Here is a 21,070-nt window from a genome sequence, read left to right on the forward strand (position 1 = left end):
GTCTATAAAATCAATGGAGCTGAAAATAATTCAAAATTAATAATAATAATAATAAATGTTAAAATAAATAAATAAAAACCTGTGATTGATCCAACCCACCAATGTCAGAACTAGCTTACCATGGACCATGTGACTGACTTCTGGTTTCTAGTGCTGTCCATGAGTCTTATTTTTATTCTTATTCACTTCCAGCTAAACAAATTCCTGCAGGACAAACACAACCAGATATCCCAGGATCTGAAAGGAGTCTTCCTCGTGTCGTTCTGATGAAGATGATTTTTTATAGTTGAAGCTACAACTCTTACACCGCCAGCCATTGTTGACATGTGTGTGTTCTCATGAATCAGATGCATTCAGTTCACGCTGAAGCTGTGCAGAAGCCATCTGCTGGTCATATGACACACACACACACACAAACACACACACAGACACTTCAAGTCGTGGTGGTTGAAAGTGTTTTGGTGCCCCAGTTGCTTCCAGGGAGTGGGAGAAATGTGAACACACTGACCCACACACACTCAGCCAGCAGTGTGTTCCCACCAAACACAAAGCCATGGCTGTTTGTTCAGGCCGAGTGAAGGAGAGAGGGAGAGAGAGAGCGTGTGAGCGAGCGTGAGGGCGTGTTCGTGTGCGTTTGTGTGTGCGGTGCAGACACAAATGAGAGAGTTGTTAAAGACGAGAGGCAGACGGACGAGCGGAGGTCGACATGCCGAAGTGGATGAACTTTAAACTGTTCAAGGAGAGCAGCAGAGTGAGTTTCCAGCACACACACACCTGAGTTTCCAGCAGCTTTCCTTCTGCTGCTGGTGGAAACTTGAAGCTCGTTTCAGGCTGAAGCCCGAAAGTTTTTCTGTTCACTCTGTGATGGTGCAGCTTTACTTCAGCTTGAAGTGTCAGTTCAAGTCTGATTGTTGGTTTCTCAAGTCGTTTTTTTCTCCATTTCTGCTGAGGTGTGTGTGTGTGTGTGTGTGTGTGTGTGTGTGTGTGTGTGTGTGTGTGTGTGTGTGTGTGTGTGTGTGTGTGTGTGTGTGTGTGTGTGTGTGTGTGTGTAAATTGCTTTTAACGGGGCGTGTGTCCATGTGCATGCACTAGGCAGACAGACAGGAAACGAGCCATTAGCTGCCACAGAGAGATGAAATGTCAGCTTTCACTGCCAGACCTGGAGAAGTCTGGAGGTTTTACAGAGGATGGATGGATGGATGGATGAATGGATGGACTGATGGATGGATAGCTAGCTGAATGGATGGATGGCTAGCAGGATGGCTCCAACCTCATGCTGCTCATGCTTTTGTTTTTATCTGTGAGATGCGGCTGGTTCTCCTCAGGTTCTCACCAGAACTGGTTTTAAATGGGATTTATCGGAACATGATGATTCCTGAAAATAATCTGGCACACATAAGGAAGTTTTTACTTTTTAGAAATCACTCTGATTGAATCAAAGACTGTGTTTATTTAAATCTCTAACCCTGCAAATCTGTTCTATTCTATTAGGCAAGGCAAATTTATTTGTACAGCACATTTCATGTAAGTCAATTCAAAGTTCTTTACATAAAACATTACAGCAGGGTGCAGAAAGCAAGTACATTAGAAAAAACAAAGATTGAAAGAAATGCTATAATTTAGATAAAAACAGAAGGAAGATGCTAAAATAAAATAGATAAAATGCAAGAAATATAGTTCCAGTGTGGGGAAAGACAATATTAAATCATGATTCCAGCTTAACAGAACCAGATGCAGATCTGGACTCTAAATAAAAACTATTGAAATGCAGCAGAGAACAGGTGGGTCTTTAACCTGGATCTAAATAAACTGGGTGTTTCAGCTGATCTGAGGCTTTCTGGGAGTTTGTTCCAGACATGTGGAGCATAGAAGTTGAATGCAGCTTCTTCATGTCTGGTTCTGACTCTGGGAACTGATAAGAAACTGGATCTACAGTCATAGCAGACACTTTTCTCCAAAGCCACTTACATCTGAGAGGAAGAGCAACACAAGCAAGAATTCAAACAGGAGAGACGTCATCATTAAGTGGTAGTCAGACTGCTGAGAGTCCATCAGGACCGCCTTCTAGTACCGGGTCGTCCTCTTCATCGGGACCACCTTCTAGGACCGGGTCGTCCTCTTCATCAGGTCCTCCTTCTAGTACCGGGTCATCCTCTTCATCGGGACCACCTTCTAGTACCGGGTCATCCTCTTCATCGGGACCACCTTCTAGTACCGGGTCGTCCTCTTCATCAGGACCGCCTTCTAGTACCGGGTCGTCCTCTTCATCAGGTCCGCCTTCTAGTACCGGGTCGTCCTCTTCATCGGGACCACCTTCTAGGACCGGGTCGTCCTCTTCATCAGGTCCTCCTTCTAGTACCGGGTCATCCTCTTCATCGGGACCACCTTCTAGTACCGGGTCATCCTCTTCATCGGGACCACCTTCTAGTACCGGGTCGTCCTCTTCATCAGGACCACCTTCTAGTACCGGGTCGTCCTCTTCATCGGGACCGCCTTCTAGTACCGGGTCGTCCTCTTCATCGGGACCACCTTCTAGTACCGGGTCATCCTCTTCATCAGGACCACCTTCTAGTACCGGGTCGTCCTCTTCATCAGGTCCGCCTTCTAGTACCGGGTCGTCCTCTTCATCAGGTCCGCCTTCTAGTACCGGGTCGTCCTCTTCATCAGGTCCTCCTTCTAGTACCGGGTCGTCCTCTTCATCGGGACCGCCTTCTAGTACCGGGTTGTCCTCTTCATCAGGTCCTCCTTCTAGTACCGGGTCGTCCTCTTCATCAGGACCGCCTTCTAGCACCTGGTCGTCCTCTTCATCGGGACCGCCTTCTAGTACCAGGTTGTCCTCTTCATCGGGTCCTCCTTTTAGTACCGGGTCGTCCTCTTCATCAGGTCCTCCTTCTAGTACCGGGTCGTCCTCTTCATCGGGACCGCCTTCTAGTACCGGGTTGTCCTCTTCATCAGGTCCTCCTTCTAGTACCGGGTCGTCCTCTTCATCACGTCCTCCTTCTAGTACCGGGTCGTCCTCTTCATCAGGACCGCCTTCTAGTACCGGGTCGTCCTCTTCATCGGGACCACCTTCTAGGACCGGGTCGTCCTCTTCATCAGGTCCTCCTTCTAGTACCGGGTCATCCTCTTCATCGGGACCACCTTCTAGTACCGGGTCGTCCTCTTCATCAGGACCACCTTCTAGTACCGGGTCGTCCTCTTCATCGGGACCGCCTTCTAGTACCGGGTCGTCCTCTTCATCGGGACCACCTTCTAGTACCGGGTCGTCCTCTTCATTAGGTCCTCCTTCTAGTACCGGGTCATCCTCTTCATCAGGACCACCTTCTAGTACCGGGTCGTCCTCTTCATCAGGTCCGCCTTCTAGTACCGGGTCGTCCTCTTCATCAGGTCCGCCTTCTAGTACCGGGTCGTCCTCTTCATCAGGTCCTCCTTCTAGTACCGGGTCGTCCTCTTCATCGGGACCGCCTTCTAGTACCGGGTTGTCCTCTTCATCAGGTCCTCCTTCTAGTACCGGGTCGTCCTCTTCATCAGGACCGCCTTCTAGCACCGGGTCGTCCTCTTCATCGGGACCGCCTTCTAGTACCGGGTTGTCCTCTTCATCAGGTCCTCCTTCTAGTACCGGGTCGTCCTCTTCATCGGGACCGCCTTCTAGTACCGGGTTGTCCTCTTCATCAGGTCCTCCTTCTAGTACCGGGTTGTCCTCTTCATCAGGTCCTCCTTCTAGTACCGGGTCGTCCTCTTCATCACGTCCTCCTTCTAGTACCGGGTCGTCCTCTTCATCAGGACCGCCTTCTAGTACCGGGTCGTCCTCTTCATCACGTCCTCCTTCTAGTACCTGGTCGTCCTCTTCATCAGGATCACCTTCTAGTACCGGGTCGGACCTTTTTAATCCTGGTGTGATAGATGGAAGCAGGCATGACACGAGGAAGACTCCTTTCAGATCCTGGGATATCTGGTTGTGTTTGTCCTGCAGGAATTTGTTTAGCTGGAAGTGAATAAGAATAAAAATAAGACTCATGGACAGCACTAGAAACCAGAAGTCAGTCACATGGTCCATGGTAAGCTAGTTCTGACATTGGTGGGTTGGATCAATCACAGGTTTTTATTTATTTATTTTAACATTTATTATTATTATTATTAATTTTGAATTATTTTCAGCTCCATTGATTTTATAGACAGTCAAATATGACGAAATCATTTTCCTTAACAGTTCGATCAGTTTCAGATCACAGAGGTTTTCTCCATGTTGACATGACAGCATCACACAGTTGCTGCAGGTTTGTCGGCTGCATCCATGATGAGAATCTCCCGTTCCACCACATCCCAAAGCTGCTCTACTGGACTGAGATCTGGTGGCTGTGGAGGCCGTTGGAGTCCAGTGAACTCATCGTCATGTTCTAGAAAGCAGGTGGAGATGATCTGAGCTTTGTGACATGGTGCATTATCCTGCTGGAAGTAGCATCAGAAGATGCTCCACTGTGGTCATAAAGGGATGGACATGGTCAGCAACAATACTCAGGTAGGCTGTGCTGGTTAAACCAGGACACGTTGGTACTAAGGGGCCCAAAGTGGGCCAAGAAAATCTCCCCCCACCATCACACCAGCAGCAGCCTGAAGCGTTGATCCAAGGCAGGATGGATCCATGTTTTCATGATGTTTCCAGCAGATTCTGAGCCGAGCATCTGAATGTGGAGCTGAAATGGAGACTCATCAGACCAGCAACGTTTCTCCATCTTCTATTGTCCAGTGTTGGTGAGTGTGTGTGAATTGTAGCCTCAGTTTCCTGTTCTTAGCTGGCAGGAGGCACCCGGTGTGTCTTCTGCTGCATCCTGGTCCAGACAACTGCTGCTCTGGATGTTTGCTCTTCTTCAGACCATCTCTGGAAACCCTGGAGATGGTTGTGGGTGGAAATCCCATTAAATACTCAGACCAGCAACCATGCCACGTTCAAAGTCTCTGAAATCCTCTTTCTTCCTCATTCTTATGCTCAGTTTGAACTTCAGAAATTCGTCTTCACCATGTCTACACGACTACATGCTGCCCTGTGATTGGCTGGTTATATATTTGTGTTAACAGGAAGTTGAACAGGTGGAGCTGAAGTGGACGTTAAGTGTACAAATTCTCTCTGACAGTTAAAGGGAACCAGAGTTTTACAGTGCGTTAAATTTGTCAGCCAAACTGTCAACTATCTAAAGAAAATCAGCAACTGAAACTGATTAAATCGTGGTGTTAGGGTGGGTATCAATGACCTGTTTATATCACCTGAACAGTCATAAGGCCAATTTTCTGTTGGAATTTTAGTACATTTAGATTTGTCTCCAAAGCACAAAAAGTTCGTTATTTCAGTTTTCCAAGTAGTATTACTGCAGTACTACATTAGTACCTTTACCCAGATAACGCCGCAGATCCTTCTGACAGGTCGAGACTTAGCTGATGATTGTTTTATTTCTTTTATTGGACAAAAACATTTCTTTACGCCTCAGAAAACGTATCTGATTAACTGAGAGTGAAATCTAGTCTGTACAGTTGTGACGTCTTAGCTTTGAAGGTGTGGCGTAACCTTGGTAAATGGTCTGTACTCATATAGCACTTTTCTACTCATGTTGACACTGAGTTTGTATTCTGTCACATTCACACACTCATACAGTACTTCTGTTATTACTGTATATACTGGGTACTTTGCTCTATCACTCATTCTATCACTCAACGTGGGGTTCAGTGTCTTTCCCGAGGACATTTCGGCATGTAGTCAGGAGAGACCTGGAATCAAATGACCGACTTTCAGGTCTGGTCTTCCTCCAGAGCTACAGCTGACCACATGTACTTGGTCCATCAGTTATCCTGATTAGTCCAGAAAATGTTAAAGAACATGTCAATCAGTCCGACGAATGTGAAGGAGGAGTGGTGTTTAAAACCTTTGAAGCAAGAATCAGCTGATGAGTCAGAAATCTGTAGAGACGAGAACGTTTAGATCTGATGTGATTCATGTAGTTTTAATGTTGGCCACTAAGGGTCAGAGAGGGTTTTTCAAACAGTATTTATTTATTTATTCAGATATTTTTAATGTCACTTAATCCTGATGTGAGAAATAAAAGTTGGGCTTGGAAAAAAAAAAAAAAAAACTGAATCACAAGTACTTAAAGTTAGGACTGAACAAAGTTACGTACTGAGAAAATCACTCAATTTAAAGAAGTGTTTATGTTGTCAGTCTTTGATAAAGCTAAGTTTAGCTAGTGTGTGTTGTGGATCCACAAGCATGTCTGTGGTATGTGCATGCAGATCCTGCAGCTCATGAATAGTTTCCACATTATGAGGCTTGCACAGTAACAAAATAACTGGCCTTTAACTCCAAGTAGGGCAAAATTAATCACAAAACTGGAGATTTAACCGTAGGTTAGCAAGCTAGCACACACCGGCTAAATATGGCTTTTCTCCACCACACCCAGAGACAACCTGACAGTCACCGATAAAAAAACTGTCAACATGAAAAAATTAAACACTGTCAACATATAAAAATACTGTTGGAATAAATAGTTTAAATTGAGTTTTCTTGGAAAGCGGATTTTAGTTTTCATCACTGTTTTTGTTTGTTTTGTTTTGAGTTTGTTTTATTTTTAGCACCAGTATCAGCTGTCACTGTTTGAGCTCCATACGATTCAGATTCACATTTACTTTCCAAAAATCCCAGACATGAAATGTTTTCCTTGGTGTTCCCTTAGGGTATGATGGGTTGCTGCATCTTTATTCATTTTACCATAATATTACTAAATGTATACAAAATGAATATGAAAAATTATACAGCAATTAATGGAAATAGGCTAAAAAGTTTTATTTTCAAGTAATGTTGGAGATATTTGTATTTATGATATTTTAGATATGGAACTGTAATATGTCAGATGAATTATTCCACATGTGAATAAATGAGGCAGGAATTATTTCCTGTTGGGTGAGAACGACTCCCCTGGTTCCAGACCTGAACCACTTAGAGCCAGGATCGGCTCCAGAGTTTGAGTTGAGCTCAGCCGTCGAACATAAAGAGACATCGTCCTGAACCGAGTTTAACCAGTTGGTTTTTGTGAAGTACTGAGGAGGCCGGCCTCTCTGTGGAGCTCACTGATATCTCATCACTCTCCCGTTAAGACTCCTGATCAGACTGAGATGATTCTGATCTCCACGTCCGGTTTCTAATGGAAATGCATAACAAGGAAGTCGTCCTTCCATCCAGCATGAGCTGAGCTGTAAATTAATTCTCACGCCACCAAATGTAAGTCACTAACGGGATTTTTTTAGTTGACATTGCTGAAAGGCACAGTCATCTACAGCATTGTGTAATGTGTGTGTTAGGTGTACGGCGCTACGAGAGGGACATGAGATTACATGGGTTGTAACTTGGACCTCCCATTTGCAGGTGTAACAGGAAGTACGTGTACAAATCAAATCTGTAAGCATGGATTAATTTCACTAGTGAGAAAAAATAGTCTTTTATTCTTGTTAAATTGACTCTTATTTTCTGATTTGCAGAATGAATTTGTACTTGTTATGTGATTTTCTGTACTTGCTGTTACACTTACGAAGATACAAGTTAGAAACCATACGTCCCTATCGTAGCTCCAGGCACAGATGATGCCATGCAGCCCGAACACACTCGCCACATCCTGCAGCAGGTTCCAGTCCGATTACCGACCTGCTTTGCCCCAGCATATGACCATCACAAGCCTGCATGTGCACGCATGTGTATTAGCAACACAGAGAAAGGTCATATGACAGATGAGCACCAGACACACCCTCAAAAACACCAACACACACACAGACATGGCAAGCTGGTTAGATTAGAGAGGAAACGGGACGACTGTAGGATTCGATGTTCGGCCAAATTTCTGCTGCTGGATTTGATCAGTTAACAGACAGGAAAGAAACAGCTGAGTATCTGAGGCTGCTTCAGACATTAAAATGCTGAGTCACATTTGGTGTTTTGCACCTCAGGTCACATCTGATGTTCACCACCGCGCTGCTGGAGGGAGATTCTACTGAGTGGGTTTCTGTTCAACTCCTTTCTTCCATTTCTTTCTGCAGGAGAACTTGTTTCCTGGGGATTGAAATGCTGCCACCTGCTGTACAGGAGGAATCACAACATGGAAACTAGTCATGTTTACACATTTACATGTTTACAGTTCAGGCACCAGTTCTGATCAGACCTGCACGGTTTCCATGGACCCTGAACTTACTCTGATCTGTGTTTACATGCGTTCCGTGTTTGAACAGATTAATTTGTTTTGTTTGTGCGGAATTGTCTGACTTTAAGTAAACAGCAGAAGAAGAAATGTTGATTTCTTATGTGAGTTAACGGAGGCTAACGAAAAAGGCGAGAACAGTAAAGGATCGTTTTTCTGTTTGCATGGATCTTATTGTAAAGCACTTTGTGATTTTCTCTGTGAAAAGTGCTATAGAAATAAATGTTTCTTATAGTTTCTACCGGGATTTCTGAATGGCCACAAGCCACATGTCTCCATCAGAATGAAACTCTGGTCTCAGTTTGATCGGATCAGAATCTTCTGACTGGCTGATGATATCTGACATGACGTTTACATTAACCTTTGACTCAAACCGGTTCCCAGGTTTCCAGATGTTAGTTCTCTGGTGGACATGAAAGCATTGGGCAGGTTTATGTCCAAACATGGTGGATCTGATTATCCAGGTGTGGACACTTGGACTCGGCTGATCTGGATACTACAGGATTTTGTGCTTTCTCTGACATCTTTTCTCTAGTTTCTGCTCATGAGGGGTGGAAACTGCTTCTGTGAGTGGCGGACATGTTGGTCATATGACTGATCACATGATCCACCAGGTGGTTTTGCTTCCTGAAAACAAATTGGCCTAATTTTCTGCAGTCAGTCCACAATTCTTTGCTGCTATTTGTGTTTTCTGCCAAGTTGATGTTGTTGGTGACTTCTTCTCTGGTTTTTACATCCAGTGTACAGCACCACCCCCTTCCACCTCTTCATTTTTAAGTTAAAATAAAGTGTCTGTTTTTCATGGATTATTCTGGTTAAAATCACAGCTGTGATGAGACTGACGCACCTTCAGCCGCTGCCTGCTGATGTCACTACGCCGTGAAATCGCCCGTCGGCGTCAGAGTTCTTCTTGGAGCTGAGCTCTAATCAGCCGGAAGATGTGAAAACACCTGCGTGTTAGTGGCCATCTGGCAGGTATAATTTCACCTGCACCTTTAGAGAAACGGCAGTCTTTGTTGCTAGGAGACCTTCAGCCCAGCTCGCATATGCAGAACACACATTAACACACACTCCATGACATTTTCCGAAACAAGGTAGAAGAAGAGGAGACGGCTTTATTTCAGCCTCAGCTGTTTTGTGTTGTGTGACACTGATTTCATTTTATTTAAACTATTTCATATGTGTTCACCTGAGCAGCAGGTGCCTTTTCTAGAAGTTTGTCTGTAGTTTTGTCTGCAGTGTTGTCATAGTAACGGCCGGGTATAACAACCCTACAGAGGTCAGCTGATGTTTCTACAGTCAACACACACATGTTGGCGTCAGTCTGGTGCAGGAGGCTTGTTTTTCTGCTCCAGTTGTTGGGCTTGTTTGCTCCTCGTGCTGCATGGAAACTGCTCTCTGCCTCATGGAGACGAGTCTGCATCAGTAACGGAGAACCAGAGAACCAAATAACTGGAGAACCAGAGAACCAAAGAACTGGAGAACCAGAGAACCAAAGAACCAGACTCCATGGAAGCAGCAGGCAGTCTGTGTCCTACAGGATAGAAGTGTAGCTGTTATCAGTTGGGTAAAACTTTCAGGTTTGCTTGCAAGAATCTTCATCACATAGTTTATTTACAAATTAATGAATTAATGGATGTGTGTTGTGACCAACAGGAAATAAAAGTTGGTTCATTTTCTTTCATTTGAGAAATAATAGCTGAATAATGTGTACTAACATGTTAAAGAAAATCCTTTATTTCTTTTTCAATTTTCAGTAGATTTTAAATACTAAACATTTGCTCCCGCTGTGCTTAAAACTTTAAAAAGGATGGAATGGCTGCATCTTGTCTTATTAAACACAAATATATAACCAGCCAATCACATGGCAGCATGTAGTCGTGTAGACATGGTGAAGACGAATTTCTGAAGTTCAAACTGAGCATAAGAATGAAGAAGAAAGAAGATTTCAGAGACTTTGAACGTGGCATGGTTGTTGGTCTGAGTATTTAATGGGATTTCCACCCACAACCATCTCCAGGGTTTCCAGAGATGGTCTGAAGAAGAGCAAACATCCAGAGCAGCAGTTGTCTGGACCAGGATGCAGCAGAAGACACACCGGGTGCCTCCTGCCAGCTAAGAACAGGAAACTGAGGCTACAATTCACACACACTCACCAACACTGGACAATAGAAGATGGAGAAACGTTGCTGGTCTGATGAGTCTCCATTTCAGCTCCACATTCAGATGCTCGGCTCAGAATCTGCTGGAAACATCATGAAAACATGGATCCATCCTGCCTTGGATCAACGCTTCAGGCTGCTGCTGGTGTAATGGTGGGGGGAGATTTTCTTGGCCCACTTTGGGCCCCTTAGTACCAACGTGGCCTGGTTTAACCAGCACAGCCTACCTGAGTATTGTTGCTGACCATGTCCATCCCTTTATGACCACAGTGGAGCATCTTCTGATGCTACTTCCAGCAGGATAATGCACCATGTCACAAAGCTCAGAATTTAACACTGAAGAATCCCAAAATGTGCAATGATGGAGATAAAAATTATTGTAAACATTAGTTTCTGGTTGTTTACAGTCTCTCCTGAGGAGAACTTCAGGCTAACATCAGGCTGGTTTCTGGCTGACTTTAACTCCACCTGACGACATGTTGGATGATGTTTCAGCAGACAAACATCTTCCTTCTCCTCCTCCTCCTCTGTATGTTAATGTGATGGCAGCAGGTCACGTTCATGTGGAAATGTGGATGTGCTGCAGCAGTTTAAACGTGACTGGAGGTCAGCAGGCCTTTACCACTGAGCCGTCGCAGTGACGTGTCCTGATCCCTCCGTCAGTCATTAACAGCAGTCACTAAGCGCGGTGGGATTGTCTCTGATCAGCTGTCTCGTTGGGTTTGAAGTGCTACCTAAAACCTCCATGCGTGGTTTTTGGGTTCACTATTACAATGTTGCTTCAGTTATTGAAGTCCTGGTCTGTCCTAGTCCGTCCTGATTTATCCTGGTCCGTCTTGGTCCGTCCTGGTCTGTCCTGATTCGTACTGGTCCGTCCTGGTCTGTCCTGGTCCGTCTTGGTCCGTTCATTCTGCTGAGAACAAACCTTTCTTCTTCTGTTTTGTAAACTCAGGATGAGGTTTTGTGTGCTGACAGGTGGATTTGCATTCAGATCCTCTGAAGCTAAACAAAGAAAACCTGATAAAACTGTTTGTGTCTCACATCTGAATCGTGTCTTCTGTCTTGGCAGCTGTCTGGTGGATGTGAGCTGACGGTCGTCCTGCAGGACTTCACCGCCGGATGCAGCACAGAGTTATCCGTCAGCACAGGTGAGACCAGAATCCGTCATGTGACTCGGAACCACAGGAGGTGACGAGCTCCTTCCTTCAGCCACAGGCTGTTTAAGATAATAGATGTTTAATCATCATCATGTTTGATCTCAGCTGATAATTTAAAAGTGATTAAAATATTTTATGGTTTTCGTTAAGTTTTGTGTCTTTACTTCCTGTTTGGGTTCAAGTTTTTAGAAAAGAGGCCAAAACTCACCCCAAGGTTCATTTTTAGGATCTATCCTTTTCCTTTCATACATTTTACCTCTAGTTTAGATAATCCAGCAGTACCCTGATATTTCCTATCATCTCTATGCCGATGATGTACAACTGTTCTTACAACCCTGATAACTATCATAAGATAAAATGCTTAGCAACGATCAAACAGTGGCAACTATTTACAACTAAATGCAGATTAAACAGAAATCCTATTTGTAACCCCTGACAGCTGTACCCCGACATACAGGAACACCTTCGTGAATTAGGCTTGTCTGTCCAGCCAAGTCTCAGAAAACATGGTTATCGTTCACTCAGCTAAATCAAAAACTCGACTCGCAAGGTTAAAAAGCACGTGAAGACCTTTTTAGATATCTGGGGTTGGTCTGATATCTTTGTCTTTGTTCATATCTCCTGTTTTTATTTACTTACATGTGATTGCTTTTATTGTTTGCTCTAATGTAAAGCACTTTGTGACTTGGCGTTGTCTGCAGGTCAGACGGTGGAGCTGCTGGAGCGACCCAGTGAGCGGCCTGGCTGGTGTTTGGTCAGAACCACTGACCGCAGTCCGCTACAGGAAGGTCTGGTTCCCAGCTCGGTGCTCTGTGTGTCGCATTCACGGTCCAGTGTGGAGATGGACTGCTTCTTCAGCTCAGGGAAAGGTAGGAGGAGAAGTGTTTACCGGGTCTGGGATTCCAAGCAGCCGTGAACATGTGACGCCAATCTGTGAGCTTCAACAAAGCCGTATAAAAACTAGAAAACCACAAACCCGTTGTAAAAATATCACCATGACAACAGCAGCCAATTCTGGTAGCAATGATTCATAAACCACATAGTGACCTGATTTTTCACTAACGAACCTGCTGTAATGACGTGATTATCAATAACAACTTACTGCTGTTTACACCAGACACTTAACAGACACATTTATTATAAAGAATTTTAATAAAGACAACAACGGACTATAAGCAGTACGGCGCGCAGCCATCTTTACATCTGGAATCCCAGGTCCTCTGAAACTTTTGAGTTCACTGCTCGGAAAAATGAGATCACTTAATCATTTATGGGAAAAACAACTGAGGACAACTGGAATGCACCATTAGCATTAGCTGCTAATATACGAGCCTGCTTACTTAGCATTAGCTGCTAATATACGAGCCTGCTTATTTAGCATTAGCTGCTAATGTACGAGCCTGCTTACTTGGCATTAGCTGCTAATGTACGAGCCTGCTTACTTAGCATTAGCTGCTAATATACGAGCCTGCTTACTTAGCATTAGCTGCTAATGTACGAGCCTGCTTACTTAGCATTAGCTGCTAATATACGAGCCTGCTTACTTGGCATTAGCTGCTAATGTACGAGCCTGCTTACTTAGCATTAGCTGCTAATATACGAGCCTGCTTACTTGGCATTAGCTGCTAATGTACGAGCCTGCTTACTTAGCATTAGCTGCTAATATACGAGCCTGCTTACTTGGCATTAGCTGCTAATATACGAGCCTGCTTACTTGGCATTAGCTGCTAATGTGGCTGCTAAAAAGATTTTTAAAAAAAAGATTTTTCTGCAGGGCTCCACGATAATGTTAAGCCCCTCTATCCAGCTACCACATTCACTCCAACGCTTACAATTAAATGTACGAAGAAATGCGCCGCAATATAGTCTTCAGTTCTTCAATCATGCCATATTAAAAATCCAAATTTGGCTCATCTCGGTGGGAGAAGCTGATTTTGGGCAGAGACGATGCAGCTATTTGCACATGTGCAGATGTAAAAAGACCAAATAAATCATATATATGGCTCTAAACAAGACATCTGAGACTTGGAGAAATATCCATGTTAATCCAATTTCTCATAATCCAGTAATGACAGATAGAAGATGCCAGATTTTACTGTCTACCTGACAAATTGAATGATCTGACTCCAGAAATCAGGCAATCAGGTTTTTGTTGCGCATGTAAATGGGCTCAATATATTGTACGTTCATTAATATGCATTGACATGTCCAAAAAAAGAATAAACTGACATAAAAGAAATAGAAAAACAATGAAAACCTAATGAAGAGAAGGGGGAGTCGATGTTTGTGAGGAAATGAACTGTAAACCATCAAAAATACATCCTTTTCTTTAGGAAACAAACATCAGCTCAACAGCATAGACAGAAAACAGTCTGGATCTCAGTCTGACTTCAGATTTATGGAGGAAACTTGATGAGAATCCATCCTCAATAAGAAAGATGGAGCCTGATCGAAAAAGAACTCAAATTAATATTGCTTTATTTCATGAGGCATGTTTTACAAATCCAGAATATTAGGGCATCTTATTTCTTGTAAAACTGAAGCTCCTGCATCTGTTTGGAGCCTGATCTGCACTGACCCCTGCTGGTGGGATGCAGACATTACACACTGCTGAGGCTGAGGAGGGAGGAAGGTGGTGATCTTTAAATGCATCAAACAGGAGAGTTCACTGCAACCTGTCTGAATGCTGAAGTGTTTTTCTGAGGTTGGAAGTTGTGATGTTGATCATATTAGAAGAATCTCTGGAGTCTGGAGTGTTTTTGTTTTTAGGACCAGAAATAACTTGATGTTTGTTGTTTTTGTCATTTTTAGTTTTATCCTCAGTTTCCTGAATGTAGGTGCGCTGTATTTCCTGCAGATGTGACCGTGGTTACGTTCCTTTTTAGTGTCTGAATTTGTTTTTCATCCAATAACTTGAACTCAGAAAATCAAACAGAACAAAACAAGTCGTCTCCATCCTGCTGGAACGAACTGGATGATTTTACAGGCAATCCTCTTGGTTCCCATGGTTACAGAGCTAAGAAAGGGACATGAGTTTTGTAACTTGTAGCTCTTTTTGTAACTGTAATTAGCATGTACAAATCATATCCACAAGTCTGTAGTAATTCTGCAAGTCAGAACATATTCTTGTGAAACTGACTTGTACACTTGTTTTGTGTTCTCAGACTTGCAGAATGAATACGTACAGATTAGATTTTTACTGCTAGTTACAGCTGGAGATACAAATTACAAAACTGTTGTCCCTCTCCTCTGTACACCATCGTACAGAGAACATGGATGTGCCAATCAGAACACACATTCACACACAAAATGTCGCGTCTGTGAGACCTGCAGAGGGCGGCGTTGCGCTGGACGCCCTCCAGGAGGACTGGCTCCGTTTAGCTGAGTGAAGAGGAAGTTTCTTTTCATCTCATCAGGACGTTATCGATCAAACTTTGAACATACTGATCATAAACCCCTGACACACCTGTGATGTTATGATATAACCACCAACACAGTTTACAGGTATAAATGCCAGGAATGTCGGTGTGTGTGTGTGTGTGTGGTGGGGGAGATTTTTCTCTCTTACTCAGTCAGATCAGCTGATTTGCCTGCCGCAGCCACAGCGTGTCCTGCTTTCGTTGATGACAAAGATACCTTTTGTCTCTGTAGGGATGCAAATGGAGCAGCTGAAGCCGTTACACATGAAAATACGTGCACACGCACACACAAAGATCTTCCTGAAGTCTGACACCAGTGCTTCCAACCAGTTACATAACACGACTGCATCGTCCCGAACCAGAAGTTAGAAGCTCTACGACCTCCTGAAGTGTCTCATGCATCGTATCATCACTACACCTCCTTTTAAACACTTTCAAGTTCATATACAATATAAAGTTTATACACAATTACTTTATTAATCCCGACTGAGAAATTTGGCACCTTTTGACCCATTTCTAGATGTACTGCAGAGCAAAGGGCTGCCATGTTTCGCTGCCCGGGGAGTTGTGGGAAGTCGAGGGCCTCCTCAGGGGCCCTCAGTGGTTGACCTCTGCAACCACTAGGCCAACACTCCCCTGATGTATTCTAAAAGGAAATTTCATTAAATATAAACATCTTTTTATCATTTCTAGGTTTGTATTCTCATTGGTCATTTTACTGGTCCGACCCTCGGTGAGAACGCTCCCAAACCTGAGAGCTCAAACCCCAAACGGATAAATCAGCAGCAGTTTGGTTCTGACAAACATCCAGTTCCTTCATCTCTAGCTGGTGTTGATCCAGAACCAGATGAAGATTTTTAAGAAAGTATTTTTCATTACAGCAGTCTAAAAGTCGGTCTGAGATCTGAGAAGCCCAGACTTCCCTCCTCCCTGGTTCCTCAGAGACGTCCCGAGGCCAGCTGAGACATAGTCCCTCCAGCATGTCCTGGATCTTCTTCAGGGAGGCGTCCAGGCGGCATCCTGACCAGATGATCTGCCTCACCGGGTTTCTCTGGATTTGGAGGAGTAGTGGTTCTACTCTGATCTCCTCCTGGATGGCCGAGCTTCTCACATCTCTAACGGAGTCCAGACACCCTGAGGAGGAAACTCATTTCAGCCGCTTGTACTCATGATCTGGTTCTTTCGGTCACTACCCACATCTGGAGATCTTAGGTGAGGCCAGGAATGTAGATCTACCAGTAAATCCAGATCTTCTCCTTTCAGTTCAGCTCCTCCTTCACCAGAACAGAGCGATGCAGAGTCTGAGAATGAGTACCTCATTCCTGACCTGGATAGAATACTCCACCCTCTTCCAGCTGAAGACCATGGTCTCGGATTTGGAGGTGATGATTCTCATTCCATCTGCTCTGATTTAACTTGAGGCCTGTTTATGCTGTACGCTGGAGACTGATACAGAACCTTTCATCCATCTTCTGCATCCTGTAGTTTGGTCCTTGTTCAGAGCTCATGGATGCGTAGCCCATCGTAGCAAACAGAGTAGAACCACTAGAAACTGGAGGATCAGTGTTGAGCTTTAGAGCTGACGTATGACCATTGAAGGACCGACACCAGCTGATGAAGGAGCACAGAACCCGACCTGAAAAACACCGGCTTCGTCTTTCAGGACCCAGCAGCTTCTTCAGAGCCCGGTCTCATTTTTATGATCAGGAAAAGGAAAAAGTTTGTTTTTAAAAAGGTCAAATATCAGATCACTTTGTAGGACTGGAGGAAAAAACCAGAAACACGCCGACAGAAAGCTGAAGTTTGATTAACTGAAGATGTTAATGAGTCAAAGCGGTTAATTAGCCCTGGAGATGCGTCTTTAATGAAAGGGAGACTGTAGTGTGTGTGTGTGTGTGTGTGTGTGTGTGTGTGGTTGGGTGGGGGTTCTGTGTGTCTTGTGACTGCTCTGTAAAGTAGGTCTCCTGGTCCTCTGAAACACTGAAGCTCTGAAGTGAACTAAAAAGGAAAGAGAAAACTTTTTCCTCATCAGATCAACCAGAGAACTTAGAAAGTCTCTAAACTGCTTTTCCAGTCCTGGAAAATCCTTCAAAACTTTTTTAATGAGCCCAGACTCCCAGAGTTTTTTCCAACCTTAATTCCAAAAAGTTGGAGCGCTGTGGAAAATCTGAGGATTCAGGATTCTAGCTGCTCTACAGTCCTGGACCTTGGTTGCTGGATTCCTGCTTCCATGATGCTCCAGATGTTGTGTACTGGTGAAAGGTCTGGACTGCAGGCAGGCCAGTTCAGCAGCCGGACTCTTCTCCTGTGAAGCCATGCTGCTGTGATGGATGCAGGATGTGGTTCAGCATCGTCTTGCTGAAACCTGCAAGGGCTTCCCTGAAAGAGACGTTGTCTGGATGGGAGCAGATGTTGTTCTAAAGCCTCCATGTACTTTTCAGCATTGATGGAGCTTCACAGATGTGGAAGCTGCCCACGCCATAGGCACTAATGCAGCCCCATCCCATCAGAGATGCAGCTTTTCACCTGTCCACTGATAACAAGCTGGATGCTCCCTCTCCTCTTTAGTCTGCAGGACACGCCGTCCATGCTTTCCACAAACTAGTTCACATCTTCATCCAGGTTTCCACTTTGCCTCAGACCGTTTTAAATGAGCTTTGGTCCAGAGAAGACGGAAGAAGCTGGTTCTGGATCCTGTTTACCTCTGGCTTCTTCCCTGCATGATGGAGCTTTAACCTGCATTTGTGGGTTTCAGGGTGAACTGTGTTTACAGACAGTGGTTTCTGGAAGTCTTCCTGAGTCCATGCAGTGGTTTCCAGTAGAGAATCATGTCTGCTTTTAATGCAGAAGATCACCAGCATCCAGCCTTGTCCCATGCATACAGAGATTCCTCCTGATTCTCTGAATCTTCTGATGATATTCTACACTGTAGATGGAGGATCTTCAAAGTCTGAGGATCATTTTTCTGAAGGTGTTCCAACTTTTTCCAGACATGTTGCTGCATCAGATTCACTATCAGCTCATATTTTCCATCACATGGTGAAACGTCTCAGTTTCATCCTCTGACATGTTTTTATCTTCTACTGGGGATAAAATACATTGATGAGATTTGGAAATCATTACATTCTGATTTCATTTTCTATGTCACGCAGTATCCCAATGTTTTGGGACTTGGACTGTATGAAAACGTGGAACATTTTCAGGCTGTTGAGCTGAGAAACGGTGTGGAGCTCCACCTGCAGCCTGCAGCTCCATCACTTGTTTCTTGTTTGTTGCTTTCCAGCATCAGCAGAAGCAGGAGTGGATAAAATGGGACACTGCAGCAAAACAGTGCTTCTAAAAGCACTTTATCTAGGTTAACGTGCACGTCTGTTCTCTCACCTGCTGCAGTGTGTGTTGAGGTACAACGGGCACGCACACACCCTCTGCAAGGATGTGTCCTTCGAATGCTGAGCAGCAGTCCAGCTGAACAGAGTTCAGTCTCCTGAGCCCATTGATGCAGCATTCAGGAAAACAGCTAACATTTTAGCAATCACCTGAAAAGACTTCTTGAAGGACTTTCCAAAGTTTTTCTGTGGATGTTTTTCTCCTTTGTTCTGTTCTCTGTCAATAATGTTCAGGTCCAGGTTCTGGGGAGGATCCGTCCCTCCATCAGACCTGTTTCCACTGATCTTCAGTACAGTTCTTGGGTCATGTGACCTACCTCAGCCTCTCTCCCATGAGTAAACGTCAGATGTCCCAGGGTCAGTAAATGAAGCATGTAATAGACTTCTCTATATTGTTCTGCATCATCTCTACCATGTTCTAGATCATTATGCAGAATTCATATATCATCATCTCACCAACCGTCTCCATGGTGATAATTTCTGTCGTAAAAGCAGCAGCTGAAGTTAAACAGCCGACATTGATGAAGAAACTTTGATAAAACTGATGATTTGGATAAAAACAGCTTTTTCCTTTTATCATGAAGTGTGAGTGTTTGTGCAGCAGTGATAAAAGTCCTACAGCAGCTTCACCCAAAATAAACACCTGCTCATAAAACACATCATTTGCTGCTTGTTTTACATGTTTTTCTTCACTTTTTTTGTTTTACATTAGATGGTCACTTTGTTGTAATAATCAGTTCAATATTTCATAAAATCTAGACCTAAATGAAGGTCTTATCTGTGCCCCCTTTTCCTGGTCAGTGCTCCTGGCCCCCCATCAGAACTTTTCTAGACCCGGCCCTGCATAGCTGAAGCATAAACCCTGTCTACCACCAGCAGCTACTGTTAGAGAAGGACCAGCCAACAACAAGACTTTGGGGTAAATATGTGACGTGTGAACATGAACCACTACTTTCCTCCTTCTCAGCTGATCCATAAACACACGCAACACGAGAAAAAGCCGATCAGCTGATCACCGACAGCCGCCGCTGCACAGACGACCGGAGATCCTGTAGCAGACACGTTGGTGCAGGATAAGTTTAAAATGACATGCAGGACAGTGCAGGTGTGGATCTTTTCCATCCGGCCTCTCCACGTCCGCCATCATAATGGAGAAAGGATGGAGGTGTGAAGGCGGGTCATGCCTCACATGCATTAATAACGTTTAAAATAATAACGCAATTAATTACATAAATTAGTTAACACCTTATTTTTTACAGCCCTAATTTATACATTTGCATTTTTAAATTTTTGATTTAGTTTTTGTATTCATGTTGTTTTTAGCTCGTTCTTGCGTGCAGGGATGGCTGGAGTTTATTCATCCCAGAAGACGACTGTAATAAAGTGTTTATTCCATTTCCAGCCTCAGACTGACTTCAAGTAAAAATGATTTAAAAACTCAAATAAAACATCCGGTAACACAAGTAAAAAACAAAGCGCGAGGTCACAGAGGAGCCTGATGAGGATTCAAAGATGAATTTAATGTTAGAAAATTAACTTAGTTCCACCTCTTCAGGCCTTTTGTTGACGATTTGCTGTTCAAATTTAAATGATTCAAAATTTTAAATTTTGTTTTTATTAGAATTTCAATTTTCTTAATTTACATTTTTATTTATTTATATTTTATTTATATTTTTAATTGTAATTTCTTTCTCTATTTCCTGTATTTACTTTGCTTAAATAAAAAGAGACAAGGGGCTGGGAACAGAGGGGTGATGGATGTGACGGGCCTCCTGTGTCGGAGGAAACGTCTTCAGTGGGTTTTGTTTCAGTTTTCGACCCAAAAACCCCCAAAAAGGCTTGATGAGTGAAAATCAGGAAGTTTTTAACTTGATGTTTCTAGATACTTCACCTCCGACTTGTTGGAGATGTTTCTGGTTAGTTTTAGGATTCAAACTGTTCAGGCTCTGGAAGATGAGCAGAATAAAGTGGTTTCCATAGCAACAGCCACAGTAAACAGTTAAGAGACGAGAAAACCACACACAGAGCTGGAACTGGTCTCTCCACAATGATTAACAGTGACTTCTGTTCCACAGAGCTGAAGTTAGTCTGGGGGAGGGGCCGGTTCCACAGCACGTGTGTGTGACTGTGTGTGTGTGTGTGTTGGCTCCGCCTCCTCCCTCATGTGCAGACTCTTCCTCTCTGGATCTCGGCAGTCTGGTCTGGACTCTCATGCTGAGCAGACCGTGGATCTGATCCACGTTATCGATCAAGTCAGACCGGTTCGAGGTGTGTGTGTGTTTAGGATGTGTGTGTGAGGATGAAGCGAGGCCGGCGTTGCTGTGGATGGATTCTGACTCGCTGCTGCTGCTGCTGCTACAATGATGCAGGTGAGGCGAGGCGTTGATGCACCTGTGTGTGTGTGTGTGTGTGTGTGTGTGTGTGTGTGAGTGAAGCAGATGATCTGTGATGATTCAGGGTGTCGGTGGAAACTGATTTGACTGGAAAAGCAGGCGTGAAACAGGAAGTTGTCCTGCAGACGTGTTGCTGCCGGGTGGTTTCTGTTTGTGGAGACTCAGATGTCGGATTATTGGGCAATCTGTTTTGCTGTGTGGGTGTGTAGCAGGTTGTGTCACAGCCTCTGGCTCGAGTCATGGAGTCATTGCAGTAACTGTTTTAGTAAAATTCCTGAAACAGACACAGCTTTGCTCTGTGGGTCCAGGAATCTGCTCACAT

The 21,070-nt window shown here is 44.1% G+C and overlaps 1 protein-coding gene across 2 annotated transcripts in view; it reads left to right on the top strand.

Moving 5' to 3' along the window:
• Window positions 1-21,070, top strand: part of kalrna (kalirin RhoGEF kinase a) — a 203,368-nt gene that overhangs the window by 131,131 nt on the left and 51,167 nt on the right. For both annotated transcript variants that reach the window (XM_042002791.1, XM_042002792.1), the window contains exons 39-40: window positions 11,463-11,541; window positions 12,252-12,419. In XM_042002791.1, coding sequence (XP_041858725.1) covers window positions 11,463-11,541; window positions 12,252-12,419 — 247 coding nt within the window. The remainder of the gene's footprint in view (window positions 1-11,462; window positions 11,542-12,251; window positions 12,420-21,070) is intronic.

Source organism: Melanotaenia boesemani, chromosome 12, assembly GCF_017639745.1.
Source record: "Melanotaenia boesemani isolate fMelBoe1 chromosome 12, fMelBoe1.pri, whole genome shotgun sequence".
Lineage (NCBI taxonomy): Eukaryota > Metazoa > Chordata > Actinopteri > Atheriniformes > Melanotaeniidae > Melanotaenia > Melanotaenia boesemani.